The sequence below is a fragment of the Colobus angolensis genome, unplaced genomic scaffold (assembly GCF_000951035.1).
Source record: "Colobus angolensis palliatus isolate OR3802 unplaced genomic scaffold, Cang.pa_1.0 Scaffold105, whole genome shotgun sequence".
NCBI classification, from domain to species: Eukaryota; Metazoa; Chordata; class Mammalia; order Primates; family Cercopithecidae; genus Colobus; species Colobus angolensis.
Genome location: NW_012111475.1, coordinates 4,863,467 through 4,886,574, shown reverse-complemented (window position 1 = coordinate 4,886,574; position 23,108 = coordinate 4,863,467). Strand labels below are relative to the sequence as shown.

Sequence of the window (23,108 nt, the reverse complement as noted above, 5' to 3'; positions counted from 1 at the left end):
TACAGGCATTCTGGGGGTGAGTCTCTTTGATTACAGGCATACAGAAGCAAAGAAAGACATCTGCAGTGAGAAGCAGAGACCACAGGTTGTGCAGTCCAGGGAGAACTACCTGGGGTCCTGACAGATTCCAATGTCTGGTTTCAAAATCTACTAGGGCCCTCCAAGTTTCTGCCCTAGTAGTCCATGAAAAATCTTCTAATCACTTAAATAAAGTTACCATTTGCAGCTTAAGATATCTTTACTTGGTTTGTGTTACTTGGAACTAAAAGGGCCAAAGATAAGCTCCTAGTGGAGTGCACTGGACAGAAAAGGTACTCAATAAGAGTAGATGTTATGGCAGTGAGGATGGCAATGATACTGTGATGGCTACAGGACCTGAGAGACAACGAGGTAAAGTGCAGGGGTGGTGGGAAACCTCCCTTATGATGGCAATCTTTTCATTCAATTATGAAAGAGGATTCTACGTAGAAAATGAGAGCAGTAAGACTGTGGTGTACGGTAGCAAGGCAAAACAGGCTTTGGAATGGGCTCAGTGGCATCAGTGGAGCTGTAGGGAGAGAGCCTTGCAAAGATGGAATGATCAGTGTAGTTTATAACTCTCCTCAGCAGTGGCACTGCGGAAGCAGGGCCAACAGTGACAAGAAGGATACAGGCCAGGCTCAAGGAATGAAGGGCCAGGAAAAATAATGACCACTTGTAGGTTGCTGAGGAGGTAAGTGGGATCAGAGATGGTAGACTAATGTTCAGAACAGAGACAGACTGGAGGTCATGATGCAAAGAAGAGATGCGACAGCTGGAAAGGTGAGGGAGAGAGGTAAGGAGTTGTGCTGACAAAGGGAAGCTTCAGCACTTTTACCTAAATCGGAAAAGTTCCGTTCCCGCTCCTCTGGATGAGAAGCAGAAGACAAACAACACATTAGGGGCCCTATTCTAATCTCTGCTACTGAGGGGCAGGAGGGAGCCTGTAACAGCTTCCAGAAGGAATTAATACAGCTTCAGATAAACAACTTTGCTGGTGAGAAAGAGGGACTTTCCCAGAGATGAGAGGGCTCCTTATTGTCAGCTGTCACAGGGTTCGATGATGTGGCTTCGCCCTCAGGTGGAGAGCACGGTCCAGCTGAGAAGAGCTGCTGGAGGATGCCAAGTCCAAAATGAGATTCTCAGCGGGAGCTTAGAGCCCAGTAACAATGTTTTCTCAAAAGTGTGTGAAGTAGACCAGGCGGCTGCCCTGAAGATTCCAGACATGAGAACTCCTGAGGTGTTGCCACTGCAGAGGCCTGCCTATGAATGGGCCACGGCCTTTCAGGGCAAAGGGAACACCAGCCTCCTAATAGCAGGAGGAGGGAAAAACCGGCTGCTCCTCAGATGGAATGGGTTTTTGGGAAGTGCATTAGTCAAAGGACATCAGAGAGTCTACCTACTGTCTCATAGTGTTTAATCTCTCATATCTGGGACGTGGAGGGTGATTTCTCTAAAAGGGGATGAAACAATGGCACTGGTTAACAATATTCTCTCGCAAGTAGCCAGAGACAAGGCAAGCAGAAGCTCTCGGGTGTCTGGCATATGTAGTTTCTGTGTTTCGTCAACTGAAGCCCAGGATTACAAAAATGTGAGGAGGTGGCAAGTATACACTTTGGTTCCACTGTATAGGCTGGCTCATTGAGAAAGGGATAGGAGGGATTTTCTTTCTCATGAAATCTTACATTCGATATAGTATAATTTTTTTAATTTATTTAAAGCCCACACACCATGAGAGATCTAGTACAATCTAGGTAAGTTTTCTGAAAGTGGTAACGTATCAATGGAGAATATGCCTGGAGGATATAACTGTGGATAGCTAGATGGGGCAAAACTTGCCAAAACTTGAAGACAATACAAAACTACCAATCTTTTTTTTTTTTTTTTTTTTTTTTTTTAAGACAGGGTCTCAATCTGTTGCCCAGGCTGGAGTTCAGTGGCGCAATCTTGGCTCACTGCAACCTCCGCCTCCTTGGTTCAAGTGATCCTCCCAGCCTCCCACAGTGCCGGGCTTACAGGCATGAGCTACCACGCCTGGCTAAAATGACCAACTTTTAACAGCTAACTAAGACCATCTTTTCACTTCTTAGAAGGATTAAGTTTTTAATTTCAAGTTTCAGGTGATAACATAAAAGCTAATACCACATTAACCAAATAGCATGGCTGCAGCTGCAATATTCATTAGATACTGAGTGTGGAATGAATGGTGAACAATTAATCATAGTCCCACCTCACATTCACACAGACCTCACTAGTTTCCAAATGTTTTTGCATACATTATCACATTTGGAAAAAAAAAACAATTTATAATCAGCACATTTCCTGCTTTCAAAGCAAATCTATTTTTCTAAGTTTCCTGGTTAATTTTCTTACATGGGCTAAACACTGCCCAAGCAATCTTTTACAGATTATTTAATCACTTGACAAACTCTTTTTCTTTTAACAAATAAATTGTGCCCCAGTCTTACAATCTAGACTTCATACTACACAGTCCAATTTAATGAAAATTCCCGGCCGGGCATGGTGGCTCACGCCTGTAATCCCAGCACTTTAGGAGGCCGAGGTGGGTGGATCACCTGAGGTCAGGAGTTCAAGACCGCCCTGGGCAACATGGGGAAACCCCGTCTCTATTAAAAATACAAAACTTAGCCGGGCGAGGCAGCGTGCACCTGTTATCCCAGCTATTCAGGAGGCTGATGCAGGAGAATCGCTGGAACCTAAGAGAAGGAGGTTGCAGTGAGCCGAGATCGTGCCACTGCATTCCAGCCTGGGCAACAAGAGCAAAACTCAGTCAAGAAAGAAAAAGAAAAGAAAAAGAAAATAAAGAAAAAGAAAAAAAGAAAATTATCTCATTTTATGCTTTCAATGTGGAAATATGATAAAATTTGTCCAGGCCAAACAGCCCTTGAGAAGAAAAGCATTCTTATATTTTGGAAAGTGACTCTAATACAGCCCCTTCCTTAAGCAAAATGTTAGCATCAAAAATACTGGGAACCCCTCAAATGGTTTTATGATATTTTAAAAGGTGAAGCCACAATATGTTACAGACTTTTTGGGCAGCGACACACTAGGCAGGTATGCAGCTTTTACAGATCTTCCTCCGTGTTTAAATTTGGCATCACCAATTCCCCTCTCCAGCAAGGCTATCTGCCTTGATCCTAGCAACTTCCTCCTCATGATGAGTATATACAATCAGTGAGATCAGCCTGATTTGGCTCACCCGCAGGATCAGAAAAGGATGTGTAAGAGGCAGAAACGCCAAGGTCCTGCCCAGACCATAGGGCTTAGCTCCCAGGCATCAGGTCCAGCTGGCTTTTAGCTTCATTTGCTAGGAAGGCTATTACGGGCTGTTGTGAATTTAAAAGGCCAGAATCAGTTTCTTCTGTTAATAGCTGAAGGCAATATGCATTTGTGTGAGCTTTTCTGTTCTCTGTCCTCAATTCTATGAAATGATTAGGAGGGCGATAAGAACAGACAGACATATTAAAAGAGCTCAAAATGTACTAATCTACAGCTGAGTGTTAAGAATTCTTGGATTTTTACTTAACATTTATGACTCCTGTGAAACAAAATGGCCCCATTGTGGGCCTTCATTCAACAGGTAGGGGAGTAGAATCACCCTGGCTCCAGGTTCCCTGCATGACACCATCCGGTGGCCCCTCCCTTCAGCTTTTCAAACCAAGTCCATTCAGGAGAGCCCACTGGACCATGCTTCTACAGCGCAGGGACCAGGCATGGCTATTGACCTTGGTATTTCCCAACACAATGCCTTCCACATCATAAGCTCTACTGAGTTAAACCGAAGGAGAGGGGCTGGGCGCATTGGCTAACGCCTGTAATCCCAGCACTTTGGGAGGCCGAGGCGGGAGGATCATGAGGTCAGGAGATTGAAACCATGCTGCCTAATACGGTGAAACCTCGTCTCTACTAAAAATACAAAAAATTAGCCGGGCGAGGTGTCCGGCGCCTGTAGTCCCAGCTACTCGGGAGGCTGAGGCAGGAGAATGGCGTGAACCCGGGAAGCGGAGCTTGCAGTGAGCCCAGATCGCGCCACTGCACTTCAGCCTGGGCGACAGACCCAGACTCTGTCTCAGAAAAAAAAAAAAAAAAAAAGCGACAGACCCAGACTCTGTCTCAGAAAAAAAAAAAAAAAAGAAACCCGAAGGAGAAATGGGGAGCAGAAGAGGCGACTTATGATGGAAAGAGGAGAGGCAGAGTTGATATATCAACTATAGATATATCACTCCTCAAAAAACTCAGGTCACTTATTCCTGTACAGTATCTTCAGTGTTCTATAGACTGAATTATGTTTCAATGCAAAAATAACCTCCCCCAGCCAGTACTTCACCCCTAGTCCCAACACCATTTTGGAGAGTCTCACATCAGTGAAAGTTTATGAAAAATATCCATTCTGACTGCTATTTCATCCACTGAGCTTATTCTCCTGCCCATCCTCTGACCACATGCTAATATGTGCCCGCATGCATGGCCTACAACGCACCAAAGCAGCAGCGCCAAAGGGAAATTTAATAAGTGCCATGGCTCCTTCCTATTCCTTTGGGTCGAGTTTTCTTTTTCTTTCTTCTTATTTTATTTTATTTTATTCTATTTTGAGACAGAGTCTCACTCTGTCGCCCAGGCTGGGTTGCAGCAGCGCAATCTCGGCTCACTGCAAGCTCCGCCTCCCGAGTTCACGCCATTCTCCTGCCTCAGCCTCCCGAGTAGCTGGGACTACAGGCGCCCACCACCTCGCCCGGCTGCTTTTTTGTATTTTTTTTTTTAGTAGAGACGGGGTTTCACTGTGTTAGCCAGGATGGTCTCGATCTCCTGACTTCCTGATCCGCCCGCCTCGGCCTCCCAAAGTGCTGGGATTACAGGCGTGAGCAACCACGCCCGGCTCCCTTGGGTCAAGTTTTCACAAGAATCTGTGTCTATGGGAGAACTCATAATTTAGCTACATGCAGATCTTTGTATTCTCTTGACCTGGTGACAAAGGGAAAGAAAGGAAGGGCAAACAGGTGGGAAGGCTCAACTCTGAACATTACAGTCAGGAGGATGTTCCAGCAGGGATGAACGACCGGCAAAACTCTTCCTATTCAATCATGTAATCTCTCCATTTTTGTTCTTACCAAATCTCTTCTCTGGTCTCCCTTAACACAACCAGTACTATTTTCCCACACCTCTTTCCCTTTCTTATCAGACTGACCTTTTCACCCAAATCAGATCTGGGTTTCAACCTTTGCTCCAGCTTTAAATCATCTTCTTTTCCCCACAGAGCACAATCTACAAAGTCTTGAGCTCTTGCTAGAAATGATTTTAAAACACTTGCCTATCCAATTCAGACCTCCTTCAGCCTCACCACCAGTGTGAGCTGCGACTCATTTCTCCCTCAGGTTCTCGCTCGGTGAAGTTACTACTGCCCTCCTCTCACGGCATTCCCAAATCTGTTTATTCCGCTGGGTCATGGACAATGAAATGCTGTCTGTCTTTCTATCTCCTTGTTCTGGAATTCCCTCCCTGTTAGTCCCTTCTCTAATGGACTTCTTTCATGAAATAGTTTGTGAAGGCTCTCACATGAAAACAACTACCCTCTAAAACACAAAAGAAAACTATAATAAGTTGCAAGTGCTATACAATTTAAACACTTAGAATAAGTACGTTATTCTGTTTGAAAGCTGAGGTGTGTGATAAATCATAATTCTCTACGTGGTACATGACTTACCATTAAAAAAGACAACATTAATGAGAAAAATAATAGCAACATCTCCACCAGTATATAAAGGTGAAAATCCTAACTACCAACTATAAATTCTTATAAACAAAAGATAATTAATCAATTTAATATGTAACTGTGTGATAAATCTTTTGAAGAATGGTGAGAAGCCAGAAAAATAAAGCAATATTTTATGTATTTTTTTTGTAACAGCTAGAGGAAAAAATGGCTCATTAAGTTTTTCAGTGCAATTCTTTTGATCACTGGCCACTCAGTATAGTTTTCTTGATCCAGGTCTTCAAAGCTGGGATCACAAGTTTTAATTGAAACGTTTTCAGCTGAACATTAATAACGCTAGCTTTCCTAACTGCTGAACAGCTGTAATTAAACCAAACTGGTGTGGGTTTTAGGACCAAAGGCTAAATGGGCAGTTGCTTTTTTTTTTTTTCTTTCCCCTGCGATCACCTATACTGAACAGGAGGCCCAGGCAAAGGCTCTGCAAAGGGAGGGTCTGCAGGTCTCCCCACTGTTGCAGAAGATGTAAGGATGTTGTTTCTATCTCATGAATGCTCCCCAGAACTGCAGAGTAGCTTCCCCTCTTCCACATTTGTTTGGTTGAGGGAACATCAGACAGGAAAAGCATTCCCTCTTTGGAATGTATTCTGCAAGAATTGCCTTTCTAGAAATAACCCTCCCAGGTGCCGACATGAATATTCACCAGAGTGTACTGGGCACAGAGGCCAGTCTCCGTGCCATGTACACTAATCCTTCAAAATGTATTCCAGGCAAGCTACCAGGGTAAACTCCTCTACAGAAACCAGGCTTTCCGATGATAGACACTGGATGACTGAGAGAAGGAAATCTGAGTGATGGAAGCAGAGACGAATAAATCACTCCTATCTAGCTAAGGCCCTGCTGCAGCTAGACCTTGCGACACTGACTCAAGCACAGCATGAGGCTTCATTAGAATATGGCACTCTGCAAATTCAACTGTTTCTTTTGTTCAGCCGGCTCACTCTTCCTCATCAAGAACAAACATTTATGCCTTATAATCCTATTTCTGGACCCCTTTTACCTTTCTTCTAATTTTGGCTGATAGGACCTACATCAGCATCCTGAGAACATGGTCCTCGTGCCATGCAGGCATCCAATGCTCATGCAAGCACCCCCTGCTCCCCACTACCTCTCTGTATCACTGTCCTGACTCCCATTCAGGAAGGTATAGACAAAAAAGATCAGGAATTTTCACAAGCCAGGAAAGAAATCATGCCAAAGGTGGGTGAGATCTCAGATTTCTCAGGATCCTCCCACTCTGGCACTGGATCCCCAAGAGCCACCATTGATATTTCTGCAGTGGAGTAGAAGAGGACCCCAGCCTATCTGAGTCACACATGAGACTGTTTGGGTATCAGGGGCTGGGAAATATCCCTGAGGTAACCTCCAAGAAGCTGGTGCTGGAACTGTGTGCAAAGGATACACAGGAGTAGCCTGGGGGGAACTGAGGAGCTTGGAGGCTCCTAGCAGCCAAAGGGAAGAGGTAGCATGAGCAGATAAGAGGAAACCAGTGAAGTTACTAGTTATTTCCTTAGCCTGTTAGGACCACAAAGGGTTCCAAGGACTCTCCTTGAGCCTCTGATGGACAAGGCGCCTGTCCACAATTCCTTGGAATGTGTAATGAATGGCAGTGGCATCAGAGAGGAGGCAGGAGTCCCAACTCTGCCTCTGTCTTGCTCCACAGCTGTATCCTATCAGATTTACAATCTGGGAAGTGGGTGGCAGGGGGAGAGGGGAAAGGAGGGAGATGGATGTTAATGTACGTGATTTGTGATTCCTTTTTCAACTCTATTTTTCCCTTTTAATTACAAAGTGATATATGATAAATCTTTGGCAGTTTTATGAAGTATCCATTATAAAGAGGCATTATACAACTTAATATACAAAAACCTAGCCGGGTGAGGTGGTGGGCGCCTGTAGTCCCAGCTACTCGGGAGGCTGAGGCAGGAGAATGGCGTAAACCCGGGAGGCGGAGCTTGCAGTGAGCTGAGATCCGGCCACTGCACTCCAGCCTAGGCGACAGAGCGAGACTCCGTCTCAAAAAAAAAAAAAAAAAAAAAAAAAGAAATATAAACCAATATTTTAAAAAATATTCTTTAGCAGCAGAATCTCTTTTACAAACAACATCTTGGCAGAATCTCCATATCTAAAACAGATAAAAGTAGAAGTGCTCTTCTGAGGTCAGAGTTGGGGACTGAAGCCTCATCTGCCAGGACTTCCTATTGGCCCCTCCTTGTGGCAGCCCACAAGGCTCATTCAATAACAAAACACAGTAGGAAAAACCCAGTGGTCATGGTATTATATCTTGTCCCCAAACTAAATGCTGATTTCTAATATTCCTACCTTTCAATAACAGGCTTATTATTATTCTTCACATTCTTTTGAAACCATGAGGGGCAAATGAACTTCCCTAACTCTTCACTTTTACCTGTATGGGCCAGAAATGTTTAGAGAGGAAAGGAGCTGAATGGATTAGGCATTGGTAAGTCACGGCCTATGGATGCCTATTATTGTAAATAAAGTTTTACTGGAACACAGCCATGCCCCTCAGCAGGGTTGAATAGTTGCACCACAGAGACTATATGGCCTGCAAAACCTAAAATAACTACTACTTATCCCTTTATGGAAAAACTTTACCAACCCCAGGCACAGACAGAAAACTAAAGCTGTTCTATTTGAGCAGTAAAGAGTTATGGCACCAAGGTAAGAAATAAAGACGCAGTTTAAGGCTGAGCTTAGCCTAGAAATGCCTAAAGTCTTTTTCTTCTGTTGTTTCAATAGATTTTAATGCAGTGAATTCTACATGGAACTTTTAGATTGTGCTGTAGTCACAATCTCATTTTTGTTACTGTGACAACTGCAGTGGTAATTCTTAGCTTGCCTTTCACCCTAAATTTCTGGTATTTCTCCTAAAAGAACTACAAAGAAAATGTTGGGGGGTGGGGGAGCAGCAGCAGCAGCAGCTCCAATTAAAAATGAAAACCATTCCCATTCCCAAACCCTCCTTACTCCCTGAACTGATAAAGTACCCACGAGCTACATTCTCAAACTGATAAGATAGTCATTGACCACTACCCTCTAGATCCCTACACTAAAGGGGATGGAAGCAGTAGGGTAGGGTAAAGAAATTACAGAGACATTTAAAGTCAATAAACAATATGTCAAAAAAATAAAGTTTTATAGTCATTGGTAAGGCAGTTAATATGACAGTAGTAAAATAATAATACATCAGTTATAGAGGAAGATGACACTATAGACTAAAACACACCAATTAGGTACACAGTGCTGAGTTGTTTGTTGGTCACCAGGAGAAAATGGATTTGTACAGATCTATCCTGTTGCCAGCTCTGTCTATTGTGATTATAAAAAGCATTTTACAAGATAGCTGGCCAGGGCAGTCTCTGACCACAGAACAATAAAAACCTTATAGTACTTGGCATTTTAACAGAACTACTCATTTAGACTGTTTAATGAAACCAATTTTAAATGGATGACTCTGTTTAACACGTTCTTCCCAAACAGATGCAACTAATCTCCATGAATTTTCTGCTTGTCTCTGAGTCTAATGTATACAGCTAAAATCTCACTACAGTGAACAAGATCGTGACAAAGCCATTTTCCTATTTTACTAGTAGGACTGTTATCAACAAGATAGTATTTATCTGGTTACCACCAATTCTCAAACAATTCTTTATAGATGATGGTTATCTATTTCTAACAGGGTTACTATGAACTTTCTAATAAAAACAGTACTTGATTACATGTCCTTTATTATCTCTTAACCTCAGAGAGGAGAGGAATACAGATAGGTCAGATATCAGGAAAAGAAATGACAAGAGGTTTGTATTGGACATCAGAGGACAATTAAATGGCATATAATTGTCTAATGGAATTAGAGCTATTGTTCTAGATTCCAACCAACCCTTCCTCACAAGGTTCTTAAGGTAAGTATATGCCAAGGAAAGTTCCAGCAAATGAGAAGCAAAGGGATACTTTATTGTTGGTACTTGTACAATTTTTGGCCCAAAACCCTAATGCAAAGGGTATAGGACATGGAGCACTCCCTGTTCCCAAGTTGCTTATGCCTGAACAGCTTCAAACCAAAGCAAGTCAGGAGGTCTTCTCTGTCCCTTTGTCAACATCCAAAGCTTATTCTTGGTTCTTACCACTATAATGTAAGGAAGAATCAACCCAGTACACTTTGTAGTACAGTAATGTCCTTTTATCCATGTGGGGTACATTCCAAGACCCCCAGTGGATGGCTGAATCCACAGATAGTATACAACCCTACATACTGTATATTATGTTTTTTGAATCTGATAACTGAGATGGCTACTAAGTGACTCCTGGCTGGATATGCTGTACTACTGTCCAGCTGCACATGTCAGAAAAGGGGATGCTTCACATTCCAGTCAGGATGGAGCAGATCAGTGTGAAATCTCATCACAAGTCATGCAATTCAAAAGTAAAGATAATGACATGCAATTTAAAACTTTTCAATTGTTTACTTCTGGAATTTTCCATATAATACTGTATACCACAGTTGACTGCAGGTAACTAAAACCACAGAAAGCAAAAGCACAGATAAAAGGGGACGGCCATGCCAGAGAATCAGAGTAAATATAAGGAGACCATTGCCCCCGCACTGCCTAGCACTGAGCTGCCGCTGAGCTGAGTTAGAAATTGGTTTCATTAAAGATTCTTACCCTTACTGCCCTAGGAAAGAGAAACTAAGGGTATCCAAGGAGAGAAAAGGATGGATCTGCTTACCACTTTGTTGTAAAGAAGAGAATAAGGAGAAGAGTCAGGAGAGATGGAGGAGAGGGAAGGACAAAGCGGGAAGGCAGGGCCTCCTTCTAGGTTGTAGTGATCCTAGCTCATGCCTCTTAGCGCCCAGTGGGAGACCAAAGACACAAGTGATTCCACTGAACTATTCTGAGCCTACTCTGAGTGCTGCAAACAAACTAATCTGATCATCTTCTTGACCACAATTTTAGGAAGGAGTGAAGATGGATATAGGGGAAGGCATGAAGAAATGGTAGAAGGAAAAGCAGAGTGTATTTGTACTTCTTCTCCCAAGATTTAAAATTGTCGTATTGCTATAATTACCCTCCCATGGACTGTACTTCTTGTTTCAAATGTCCCCAAAGTCAGAAATACTCATTATAATCCTACCAAAAAACCAACCACATTAACCAAGAAGTTAGACTGGAGGTACTATGACAGTCATTGCCTGTATCTTCTTTGAAAGTAAGAGGTCTTTTTTTTAAAAAAAATCTATCACTTCATTCCAAGACAAACAGACTTGACTTTTACAACTCCAGATCTTAAAGACTGAAAACACCATTTCTAGCAGGACTTTTGATATAATTAATCTGTCACTACAAAATAATATAGATATGCAGTGAAATTTCTGATATTGGAATTTTGTATGTAAATAAGAATAGTCAACTCTGCTTTGGTTGACCAAACACATCTGGTTAACAGACTCCATGTAAACTGACAATTTAGATAAGAGTTTGGATATGATGAACTATATTTTACTAAAGTAAAATGAAACCAAATAAAATTTCTTCTGATTTTGATCAATCAGGAGGTACTGGTGATCTTGCCCTGCCTCCCAAATTTCATCGCGGCATGAATTATCACTATGCTGGCAAAGCACAGGAGACCAGTTACAGAAAGTCAGTATATTAAGTGTTTGCAACAGAAACCTGAAGTTTTTCCAAGAAGTAACTGTCATGAATATGAAACCAAACATATATAATCAATGAAGCCTCTCATTCTGGGTCAGAATTGTGCAATAAGCAGACATAGGCTTTTATTTACAGAACTTTTTGTTTTTTATTTTTTTATTTTTTTGAGATGGAGTCTCACTCTGCCACCCAGGCTAGAGTGCAGTGGTGCGATCTCGGCTTACTGCAACCTCTGCCTCCTGTGCTCAAGTGATTGTCTTGCCTCAGCCTCCTGAGTAGCTGGGATTACAGGCACCCACCACCGCGCCTGGCTAATTTTTCTATTTTTAGTACAGACATGGTTTCACGATGTTGGCCAGGCTGGTCTTGGCAATCTGCCCACCTTGGCCTTCCAAAGTGCTGGGATTACAGGCATCAGCCACTACGTCTGGCCAGCTATAGAACATTTCTGAAGCTGAGAATAACAGAAAATATTATTATTATAGTACTGTTTTAGATACATCCAGATGCTGTGGACTCTAAGGGAAGCTTTTAAAACGAAATGGGAAAAAGCCCCCACTGAATTATATACTTTAAATGGGTGAATTATATGGCATGTGAATTATATTTCAATAAAGTAGTTTTAAAAAATAAACAGAACACATGAAATATGGAGATGTGTTAAAATTCCAAAGCACATGTGAAATGTCAAGCGGAAGGCAGTGTTCTGTGGCAGAGCTGTTGGCGAGATAAGCCAATCCCCTTACCATGACCCTCAGTTTCTTAGCCAACCTTGCTAGGGCTGACTGTATAACATAGTTCTACCTAATAATTCTAAGTGAAAGTTGGCTGGGTAGAGCTTCAAATAAAGCTTTGGATTTTCCTAACAAAAAAGGAACAAACTTGGCTAGTAGGCTTTTATCCTTGTGTCCTTTCGTCCTTCTTTTTCCTGCCTAAATACAGACATGGTAGCTAAAACCGTCATCCCTATCTTGTTTCTCTGGGGCAAAATACACGTGGAAAAGACCAAGAAAATTGTAGAGATCACTGAATTGCAGAACCAATACGGGCAGACATGCCCCTGTGGACTTTCTGTTATGTGACACAAAAACAAACAAAACAAAAAATAAAACTGAAAAAAAAAATGTCTTCCTCAATGAGATCATTTGTTATTTGCGGCCAAATGCAAGCTCCTTTGGAGCAAATGACTGCTAGTAAAACAAATGTAGAATCTTAGTTGCAACATAAAATGGCAATTTCTATAACTTATGACCACAGAAAACAAGGGTGGATTGAACCATAAGATGTGATGGCTCCTCTCACTTTCTTTTTAAGGCTATAGGAGGTTCTGCAGGATCATGAAACAAATTAGAATCTTTGGAGCTGGAGTTTTACCACGGGTTGTGCTGTCCTACTCCTGATGGAGAGAAAGGGATGAAACTCAAACTATGCTTTAATGTCTTCATCTTGTAAATGAAGACAGTGAGAGCAGCTAAAGCTCCAGAACCACTGTAAGACATGGCAACTAAAATAACCATTAGCCATTCCTAAACATTAAACTGTACAGAAGGTCTAAAGACTCTTGGCTGGTGTTTGGTTACAGTAAAAGAATAATGTGGCAAGGCAGGTAATATCAAAACCATTGAGGGATATGGTTTCAGGCATAGTAAGGTAAAAGGAAGTAAGAAGATCCTGACCATTAAGTCTTAAGGGCAGCAAGGAAAGTAAATCCAGGGAGAAGTAAAAGCATACTCTGCATTTATCTATGTAACCAATCCCCCTTATACTGAATCTGATACATTGCTGAAAGAGGCAATGCAGCAGGCAAATAATGATTCCTCAGCTAGAGCTAAGACCCTGAGTGTCCAGGAAAGTTGCTGAAAGGAGTCCTTGACGGGCACCAACCAGCTTGTCATCATAATCATCTTTCCTAGAAGAAGAATGCAGAAATGGAGGTGGACAGAGAGGAGAGGCAAGAAGAGGAGGTGGAAGAGTTTTTCTTGGTCTCAGTGCTTCTGCTTGTTCTTAAGTAGATATACAAGTATGTGTTGGTCAAGTGCCTCTGTGGTTACCAATGTACAAAGGGCTAAGCTTTTTAAAAAGAGAGATACGCTGACATTAGGTGCTATCAAGATGTACCAAATGTATCTGAACAAAGTGACAAAATTGGGCTCCTGGGAAAAGAGTCTCTGATGTAAGCGTACTTGGGGAAAGAATATGAAGACTTTCAAAGGTAGATTACTGCTTTGAATTAATTCAAGAATTAACCTTAAATGACTGTGACCCTTCATCAGTTTTTTCAGAATAGCTTTATTCATTTAATACTCAAAAGCTATATTAAAGCAACTTGATGTATTAAATGTGTAGAAATTTCAGTTTGCTGAAAGTCCTACGCTTCTGTTAGCCCTCATGAGAATAGCTGCATTTCTGTGACCCCGTGTGGCCTATGCTGGGGCAGCAGCATGTAAAACATCTGCCACAGAAGGAGGAGGCTGATGCTTTCTACTCATTTCGTTTTCCAAGGTGAATAATTCTGGTTTTTAAAATGATTGCTGAAATCACTACTGGTGAAGTATTTGTTTTAAAGAGTTCTTAACAATTCTAGATAATTATTAAACACACATGTGCATGAAATAATGGGTCAGATGGGGCCAAAATCCTCTGTAAAAACGTCTTCTAGACGGGTTAAAATCTTGGAAAGCTAAAAGGATTCTTTCCACATATCCAGCTATATCTTATGATGACTACTTGCCAAGTTCTCCAATCACTCAACAGAAGTAAATGGTTGACATGTGAGGTAAATCACACACATGAACACACAAACATATATATATATATATTTTTTTTGGCATTTAACTTTTCCTGCTTTTCCAAAGAACATCTGAATTCTAGTGCCCCTCCTGTATTTTTACCACACAACTTAGTTGCCATAGCAATACTTTCTGGTCTTGAAATACCTCTAGGATGAAACTGGTTGAGGCATATTTACCATGCCCCCAAACTATCCTGCTGTCTGTTTCCAGGATCCAGGATTTCTGGCCCTCTAAGCTTTCACACAATTCAGACTTCAGCACCTACTGGGAACCATAGATAAAATTATTTGCTCTATGATTTTTCTGGGAACCAGCGCTCTGAGGTCTGAGGGTGATAAAAGAAGACTTTAGTGTGATGCAGATAGGCTCAGAGAGAAACAACACTTAGTAATAAATCATGGATCAGCGAGACAAGGAAGAATTCCTTGGTTCAGGGCTGTGACAGACGATATTCAGCATGACTGATATGAAGCAAATTTTGTAAAATATCTTTCCAATTTTGACTAGAATGATAGGCAATCTTAATCCAAGCCAGAAGAGTCATATATTTAGATGTTTGCTGTATTCTTCAGACTATAAAAAGGAAATTTCTAGCTCTCTAGGTTGCAAAGAAGGCTGTCTTAATGTAAATAGATGTACTGCTTGCCTGTGCAGTCAGTACTCAGACAGAATGAAATGGAAGCGGCATGGAACAAGTGAGGCAAGCATTCTTACCTGTGCTAATGTCATCGCCTGTGCTAATGTCAGAGCCTAACTCCAGAGCTCAATCTCAGTCATTTGCTGGAGATGCCAGATCTTTAGCAGTTTCCTCACATACACTTAGATGAGACACACTGAGCAAATATGATGTCCAATTTAGTTGATAGATAGAACTCCCTTTAGTTGCACTAGCATCTATGTTGTCAGTTTAGTCAATGAGTGTTTATTGAGTACTCACAGCACAGAGAACCATACTACGCATTTGGAAACTGCTGCAAAGACTCAAGCCCATCACAATATTAAAAAAATCACTATCTTCAACATGAGATTATCCGTGGTCCTACTAGAGATTGAGGGCAGCACAGATGTAGAAAATACTCAAATAATTACAAAACATTATTTGAGTCACTAGCCCCAATTCCTCTACCCACCCTTATCGACTAAGCCTTCATTTGGCTATTAAGTAGGAAAAAAATGGCATTTTTTGCAGTTCCTCTCCTTTTTCTTTTCTGTGCTTATCCTTCTGGAGGGAAGTGGATGAGCAACAGTTAGGCAGGGTGGTAAGCAGCAGGAAGAAGAAAAAATAGCAGTCTAAAGGAGGTCACGGTAATTTACAAACTGAATAGATAATCTAGAGTTGGTTGTAGCCACACAATAGTGAAAGGACAATTGAACTCGGCATGGGCTTGACAGTTCACAGAGAAAGAAAAATATACCAGATGAATAAGGACCACAGTGGCATATGTAATTCCTATTTTTTTTTTTTAGGATCAGTTCGCTATTACTTCTTTTTATCTACTTAATAACTACAAGGCATAAACTGATTTGTGGTTCAGACATTATGTGCCAGATTAACTTTTTAAAGTGGTAGAATTGTTTTTTCCTTCTGCAAAACAAAAAGAGCGTCACCCCACAGACTGAAGAGATTATGAATACCCATCAAGAACCTACTTTGGGATAGACATCTTTTGTCCTAACATACTGCATTTATATAACATTTTCAAATTGAAGAACTCAAAATATTTTTGTGTCATTGACTTCTTAATACTCATAATACCCAGAGAGACAATGGGTTTATTTAGCTGCATCTATCTACACAGTCTTATCTTTTGACAGCCTACGTACTTATTATTAGGTTTGTTATTTAAAAGATTTTGAGTATTTCACTTACACTATTGCACATATCAATTGCAAAAACATCATTCAAGTCAATGTAAAAATTGTTAATTTAATTGACTGTCTTATAATTATATAAATTTGGGTTTCAACAAAGTGCTGTCATTAGCTGGAAAAGACTGGATGATAGGTATACTTAATGCATAGCATATTTGAGTTCTCATAGTAGTCTGAAAACACTAAAAAGGATATCACAATTAGCAAGTAGAAAGATAGTAAGTCCTAAACTAAGGCGACAGAGGAACTATAAACTAAGACATTAGGTGGATTTGGTTAGTTATTATGACTCGACTCTGGTCTTTTTATGTGGTCAAGCCTCTGAAGATTTCCTGTTATTTAAATTTTAATGTTTTTAAAATGGCATGAAAAGGATATAATTACTACTCAATTATCCACTTTTAAGGCACATTTCAGGTAATTTCTCTCTCTTTTCTTGGAAATAAAATGAGTAACTTTTGCTGTGCTTGTAAACCTAGCAACACCAAGGACAAACCCCTTTATTTCCCAGTTGTGCTACGTTGCGAATGAGAAAGAAATTCAAGAGATGAGAGAGCTTCCTGTAAAATGATAAAAGTTAGGGCACCTCCTGCTGCTGCTTTTCTAGGAGCAGACTGGGTCAAGGAAGGTCAGGAGCAGAGAAAGTGGCTTTATGAGGGCCTCCCCATCCCTGCCCCTCCTCTGCTCTGATGGCGCTGAAGAAACACTGAAACGGGGGTGGTGGGATGGAAACATCTCAGGCTGTCACCTCTCAAAGCTATCACCCGGCTGGCCGTACTCTTCCCTCCCTCCTGCTCCAGCCACACTGGCCTCCTAGCTGCTCCTGTGGCCTGTCAGGCAAGCTCCACTCCAGGGCTTGGCACTGCTTGTGATGCTCATCCCCAGAGGGCTTACTCTCCCATCCTTTGAGATCTGCTCACACTTCACCCTTCTCAGTGAGGCCTTCCTGACCACCTAATCTAAAACTGGACTGCATCTCCAACCTGGTTTTTCCTCCAGATTTCCCCACGGCACTTCTAAATATCAGCCATCTTACAAATAGCATTTGTTTATTATCTCCCCTCAACCCCACTAGAATGTCAGTTCCATGGGGGCACCAATGTTTATTTTGTTTATTCAGTGCTGTATCCCCAGTGCCTACGATAGTGCCTAGCACATAGTAAGAGGCTTAGTAATTTTTGTTGAATGAATCAACGAAAATGCTGGTATAGCGAGAGGGTCAGAGATCATGTGTGGAGTCCACCCTCTCTAGTATACCACAGGGTATTGGTATCTGACTCACTAAAAGGATTAGACAGCCACTGACCATGCTTAGTTAGGTCCAAACATTTTCTGTCAAGAAAGAAGGCTCTACTTGCCTACCCAACTACAGGGTAAACTCTCAGAAAAGGAAGAAATGGCTCCTGGGGATGAAAACAGCCAAACAAAAGAAATCCTTATTCACAAAGCAATTACGTCCTTCACTTAGCAATAGCAAATGCAGTGACCAAGATAATTCATGTTTGGTCAGGTGCAGGGGCTCACGCCTGTAATCCCAGCACTTTGGGAGGCTAAGTCAGTAGGATCACTTGAGCCCATGAATTCGAGACCAGCCTAGGCAACAAAGCAAGACCTTGTCTCTACAAAAAAAATTTATAAACCAGTCAGGTGTGGAGGTGCATGCCTGTGGTTCCAGCTGCTCAAGAGGCTGAAGTGGGAGGACTGCTTGAGTACAGGAGGTCAAGGCTGCAATGAGCCATGATCCCACCATCATGTTTGAGATCGTTGCCTTTGTAGTCACCAAATATAAAGGAACCTGAATATTTAAAACCAATATATCATTGATTGTGCCCCACCTCAGCCAGGGTAAGAGAGGGTTTCCAGGATTTCCAGATCTCCTCCCTCCTAGATAGGGAAACAGTTAAGTCACTGGGCTCTGTAATACTCTCCCTCTGGGGTTGATTCAGAATCACTGGGTTTCTTCAGATACAATGTCTAGGAAAGCAAGTCAGTCATCACAAGCAATATAAGCTGTGGGTCAAATGTCACTGACTAATCAACCTGTCATTGGTCGATTACTCATCCCTACGAAGGGGTACCACTCATCTAGTTTCCTGTCAATAAATGTCTATCTGGCCACATCAACTGTCGCTAACTGCAGCCTGCCAAGATATCCAGCATTGTCCACAAGCATTGGTGGCTAATAAATCTCTCTCCTTTTCCTCTTAATAATGTCACAGAAGAGGCAAATGCAGTTCCTGACAACATAACATTAGTTTCACAGAGACGTGTCTCTTTGAAGGCTCAGCCAGTTATACAGAGCTTCAATTACATGGATTTTTTTTTACTGGAAAAAAAAAAAAAAGCGGGCTTAAGGAAGTTGGAGGCTTCATACTGTGCTGAGATACACAATTCTGCCTTTGGTGTGTTCATGCTCATCATCCCCGCTCTGAGTCAGGAAAAGAAAAATTGTTTGGGAGAACCACTTTCATTCCACATTAAAAAAAAAAACCCAAATGGGCACTATTCTCTCTTGCCTTAGACCCCAGTGACAGCCTTTTCTGGAGTCAGATTCAACATCTCTGATTCTTTGGGTAGAGCTAGAGGCCAAGGTGGCCTTGCCACATGAAGAGCCTGTTTGTCTCTCTGAGTTGTCACCCTGATAACAACCTCATGCAGTCCACACTAGATTTAAGATTCTAGATTTCCTACTGTACCCCCTACAGTAGGAAGGTAGACTTCCTGATAGACTACCTCATCAGTACACTGAATCTTTCAAGGGAAGCATATTCTGAGTTGCCACAGGCTTTTATGTATCAGGTATGGCTAGGAGGAGGCAGCAAGTGAACATTTACATTACAAATGCTCCAAAAGAAATTGTATACAAAATATATGTGATTACTGAAGAGGGATCTATCAATAAGTTCGGGAGATAATGGATGGTTAGAAAAGAATTCCCAAAGGAGTGGAACCCAAAAGGGGGAATAAAAAAAAGAGCCAGGGAAAAAAGGAGGTAATGAGAAGGTAGTGAGAGATGCAAACAATGAAGTCGGCACGATCAAAGAACTGGAGGTAAGAGGTAAGAGAGGGCAGGACCCATGTGCAATGCTTTTAATCACTGGATAGGCTGTGACAGAGTCCAGAGTAGCACAGGGTTGGGGAGGGCGGGAAGGGGTGCAGACACAGGACACAAGGCTGTACAGACAGAGGTAAGTCAGATAGTTCTTAAAATGCCTTAGTCTGAACTTTCTCCTGAAGGCAAGTATTAACCAAGAATCCTCTGAGAGAAGGATGTGTGGGAGGGATGGCTGTGGGTGGGGAAGTGGGGGGCCCAATGGAGGTCTGGAAGATTGGGTAGAAAAGTGAAACAAATATTGTGCAACTATGGTGATGTGGTGGGACACAGAAGAGGGCAAGGATTTGTGAGATGTTTAGGCCATACTGACAGAACTTTATGTCTGACTGGATGAGAGAGCAGGGTGAAGGAGAGGAAGGAAATCAGAAAGATTCACAAGTTTTTGGCTCAAGTAAGGGACAAATGGATGGTGCCACTGAATGAGATGGGGAATCCTGACATAACGTGACTTGACCAGGGAGGGAAGGATAATGGAATTCCATTTTAGACATCTTGGTTTGAGATGTGCATAGAACACTGTTAGATGGTGGCGGTGGTGGAGAGGGAAGTGTGGGGTACCAGGTAAGCAAATGGAAAATGGAGAACATTAAAAGAGAGTGGGCAGAGTTACTAAACTTCCCGTTTGCTTCAATCTTCATTGGCAAGGAGACTGGTCTTCAAATTAGAAATGTCAGAACAAACATAATAAAGAGAAAATTGAAGTCCCAAATAGGTGAAGTGAAAGAGAGTATCTAGTCAATTTAAATGATTTCAAGTCTCCTGACTCAGATGAGTTACACCCCGAGCCTGCTGAAAGAAATTGCAGATGTAATCTCAGAGACACGACTGGTAATCTTCAAGAAATTGTGGAGGCTATCAGGAGTGTCAGAAGACAAAAGAAAGACAACTGTTTTCCAGATTTTTAAAGTAAAAAGGGATAGATTGTAATGGAAAATACAGAGGTAAGTTTCACATCATCTTTAACAAAAATTCTAGAATAGTTTATTAAATAGATGGTTTACGACTACTTTAGTTAATGCATACAGATGAGAGAAAGGAAGGTGGGGTGTTATTTGCTATTCGACGGAAGTTTATTTGTACATGTAGCTTGTCTCTTTCCCTTCCTAAGCACAAAGTAAGCTGATCTGGCCTGTGGTACAAACTCGAGTCTTCTCTATCTGTGATTTGTTGCCTATGTTACTCAGCCTGTAATGTGGCCCTTTATAAAAAAGGGTCAACAATTTAAATGAAGAATCCACAGTCTGAATTCTCCAAGAAACCCAGCATCAACTCCTTAGGGTGCCCTGGGGAACCAGCAAGCAGCATCAACTTCTGTGGCTATTAGCCTAAACGTCAATAAACCTTTGCTTGTTAGAATATTAGCACCTTATTTGTTGTGCTATTTCTTTCTTTATACATACTGACTTTAAAATGAGAACAGGAAACAACAAAGCAAATGTGGTGGAACATTATGGGGGAAAGGCAGTCATGTCTTGCCAACACCTTTACTCCAGGAGGGCTAAGATATACATATACATATACGCATACATACACATACACATACACATACACACATACATAAATATATAAACATTATATGTTTTCATTAGCCCTTCGGAGATCTTCTTAGAATGTTAAAAAAATAAAAGAAGAGAAAAGAAAAAGCAGCTTACTTAAGACCCAGATGGCAATCTTGAACTAAAAGTATAGTCATGCACTGCATCATGAGATGTTTCAGTCAAGGACGAACTGCATTTATGATTGTCTCATAAGATATAATGGAGCTGAAAAATTCTTATCGCCTAGTGACACCATAATGTCGTAGCACTACTACTTTAGTTAAAAAATTCAGTGTTGGCTGGGCGCCGTGGCTCATGCCTGTAATCCCAGCACTTTGGGAGGCCGAGGCAGGCCGATCACGTGAGGTCAGGAGTTCGAGATCAGCCTGGCCAACATGATGAAACCCCGTCTCTACTAAAAATACAAAAATTAGCCAGCTGTGGTGACAGGCACCTATAATCCCAGCTACTTGGGAGGCTGAGGCAAGAGAATGGCTTGAACCTGGGAGGCAGAGGTTGCAGTGAGCCAAGATCACACCACTGCACTCCAGCCTGGGTGACAAGAGTGTGACGTCATCTAAAAAAATATATATATGTACACACACACACACACACACACACACACGTAGTAGCCTAAGTGTACAATGTTTTCAAGTCTACAGTAATGTCCTAGGCCCTCACATTCATCCATCACTCACCAACTGACTCACCCAGAGCAACTTCTTGTCCTGCAAGCTCCATTCATGGTAAGTGCCCTACACAGGTGTACCATTTTTTATCTTCTTTTTTTTTTTTTTAATTGAGATGAGATCTTGTAATGTTGCCCAGGCTGGTCTCAAACTCCTGGGCTTTCAAGCGATCTGCCCACCTCTGCCTCCCAAAGTGCTGAGATTACAGGCATGAGGCATCGTGCCCAGCCACCATTTTTTATCTTGTATATTATATTTTTATTGTACCTTTTCTATGTTTAGACATGTTCAGATACACAAATACTTACCACTGTGTTACAATTGCCCACAGTCTTCAGTACAGTCACATGCTGTACAGATTTGTAGCCTAGGAGCAACAGGACATATCATCTAGTCTAGATGTGTGGTAGGCTAGATACCATCTAGGTTTGCGTAAGGACACTCTATGATGTTTCCACAATGACAAAATTGGCTGACAGTGCATTTCTTACAATGTGTCTCTGCCATTAAGCAATGCATGACTGTATATCCTCTGAGGGATATCACCAGTCTCACGTTTAAAAATTATATAATCCTATAAAGCAGGCAAGGTTAAAGTTCCCTTCTTAAAACAAAAAGGAACAACAAAAAGCCCAGGCACAAAGATCACTAAGATTGTTCAGAACCAGATCTCAAATTCAGATCTATTTGGTTCATATGTAATTCATTAAAGTTGAAAATGATTTTTTCATTCTATACAACTATCTTGACATTATCCTATAAGTCTCTAACCAATACAAATTGAGACTGGAGAAGGACATAAGTCACCCAGGGAGAAGCCTCTTGTCTAGTTTTTCTATGAGTCTAACTTCAGTGTACTGCCCCAGCGGAAAATCCAAACAAGCACCCTATATCTTGTTGTTGTCCCTTCCTTCGGCTCCCACTCCTTTCTTGATATTTAGAGAAAGAACAGTAGAATGTCTTCACTGAAGTTATTAGGATTATCATTTTACCAAAATACGATCTATATGTGTATCTTCCACTTTAAAACTTATGAATGAGGAGGAATCTTCTTACCGTATTGACCCAATCATGTATGGCTGTGCTAGTTGAACCACAATCGCACCACTTCCTAGCTGGTGACATGTGTAGCCAGAATCCCAATCATAATTCTTAGTGTCCCCATTCAGCAAGGCATTTCGGCTCCGACTGACTCCTTCAATCACGCTGGCACAATCAGCAATTGTTGCAACATTCTCCATGGGAACTGTGAATCCAAAAACAAGATTTGGCATCAGGATAAGAGAAGCCAAAAATATCTCGATAGTGTGCTCAGAACAAAATTAATTAATTGCTATCTCAAATCAATGATGAAAAATTAGACCATTTGGATTATCTTCAGATATTAATACATTTTCCATGCCAAGTAGCTTTAAAAAAAAAAGTTAAGCCCAGTGGGCATGGTGGCTCGCACCTGTAATCCCAGCACTTTGGGAGGCTGAGGTGGGCAGATCACTTGAGGTCAAGAGTTTGAGACCAGCCAACATAGTGCAAACCCATCTCTGCTAAAATAAAAAAATTAGCCAGGCGTGGTGGTGTGTGCCTATAGTCCCAGCTACTTGGGAGGCTGAGGCAGGAGAAT

General features: G+C 41.6%; 1 protein-coding gene across 3 annotated transcripts in view; it reads right to left on the bottom strand.

The window, feature by feature from the left end:
* Positions 1-23,108, bottom strand: part of BTBD9 (BTB (POZ) domain containing 9) — a 445,323-nt gene that overhangs the window by 91,534 nt on the left and 330,681 nt on the right. For all 3 annotated transcript variants that reach the window (XM_011944428.1, XM_011944442.1, XM_011944434.1), the window contains one exon: positions 22,544-22,733. In XM_011944428.1, coding sequence (XP_011799818.1) covers positions 22,544-22,733 — 190 coding nt within the window. The remainder of the gene's footprint in view (positions 1-22,543; positions 22,734-23,108) is intronic.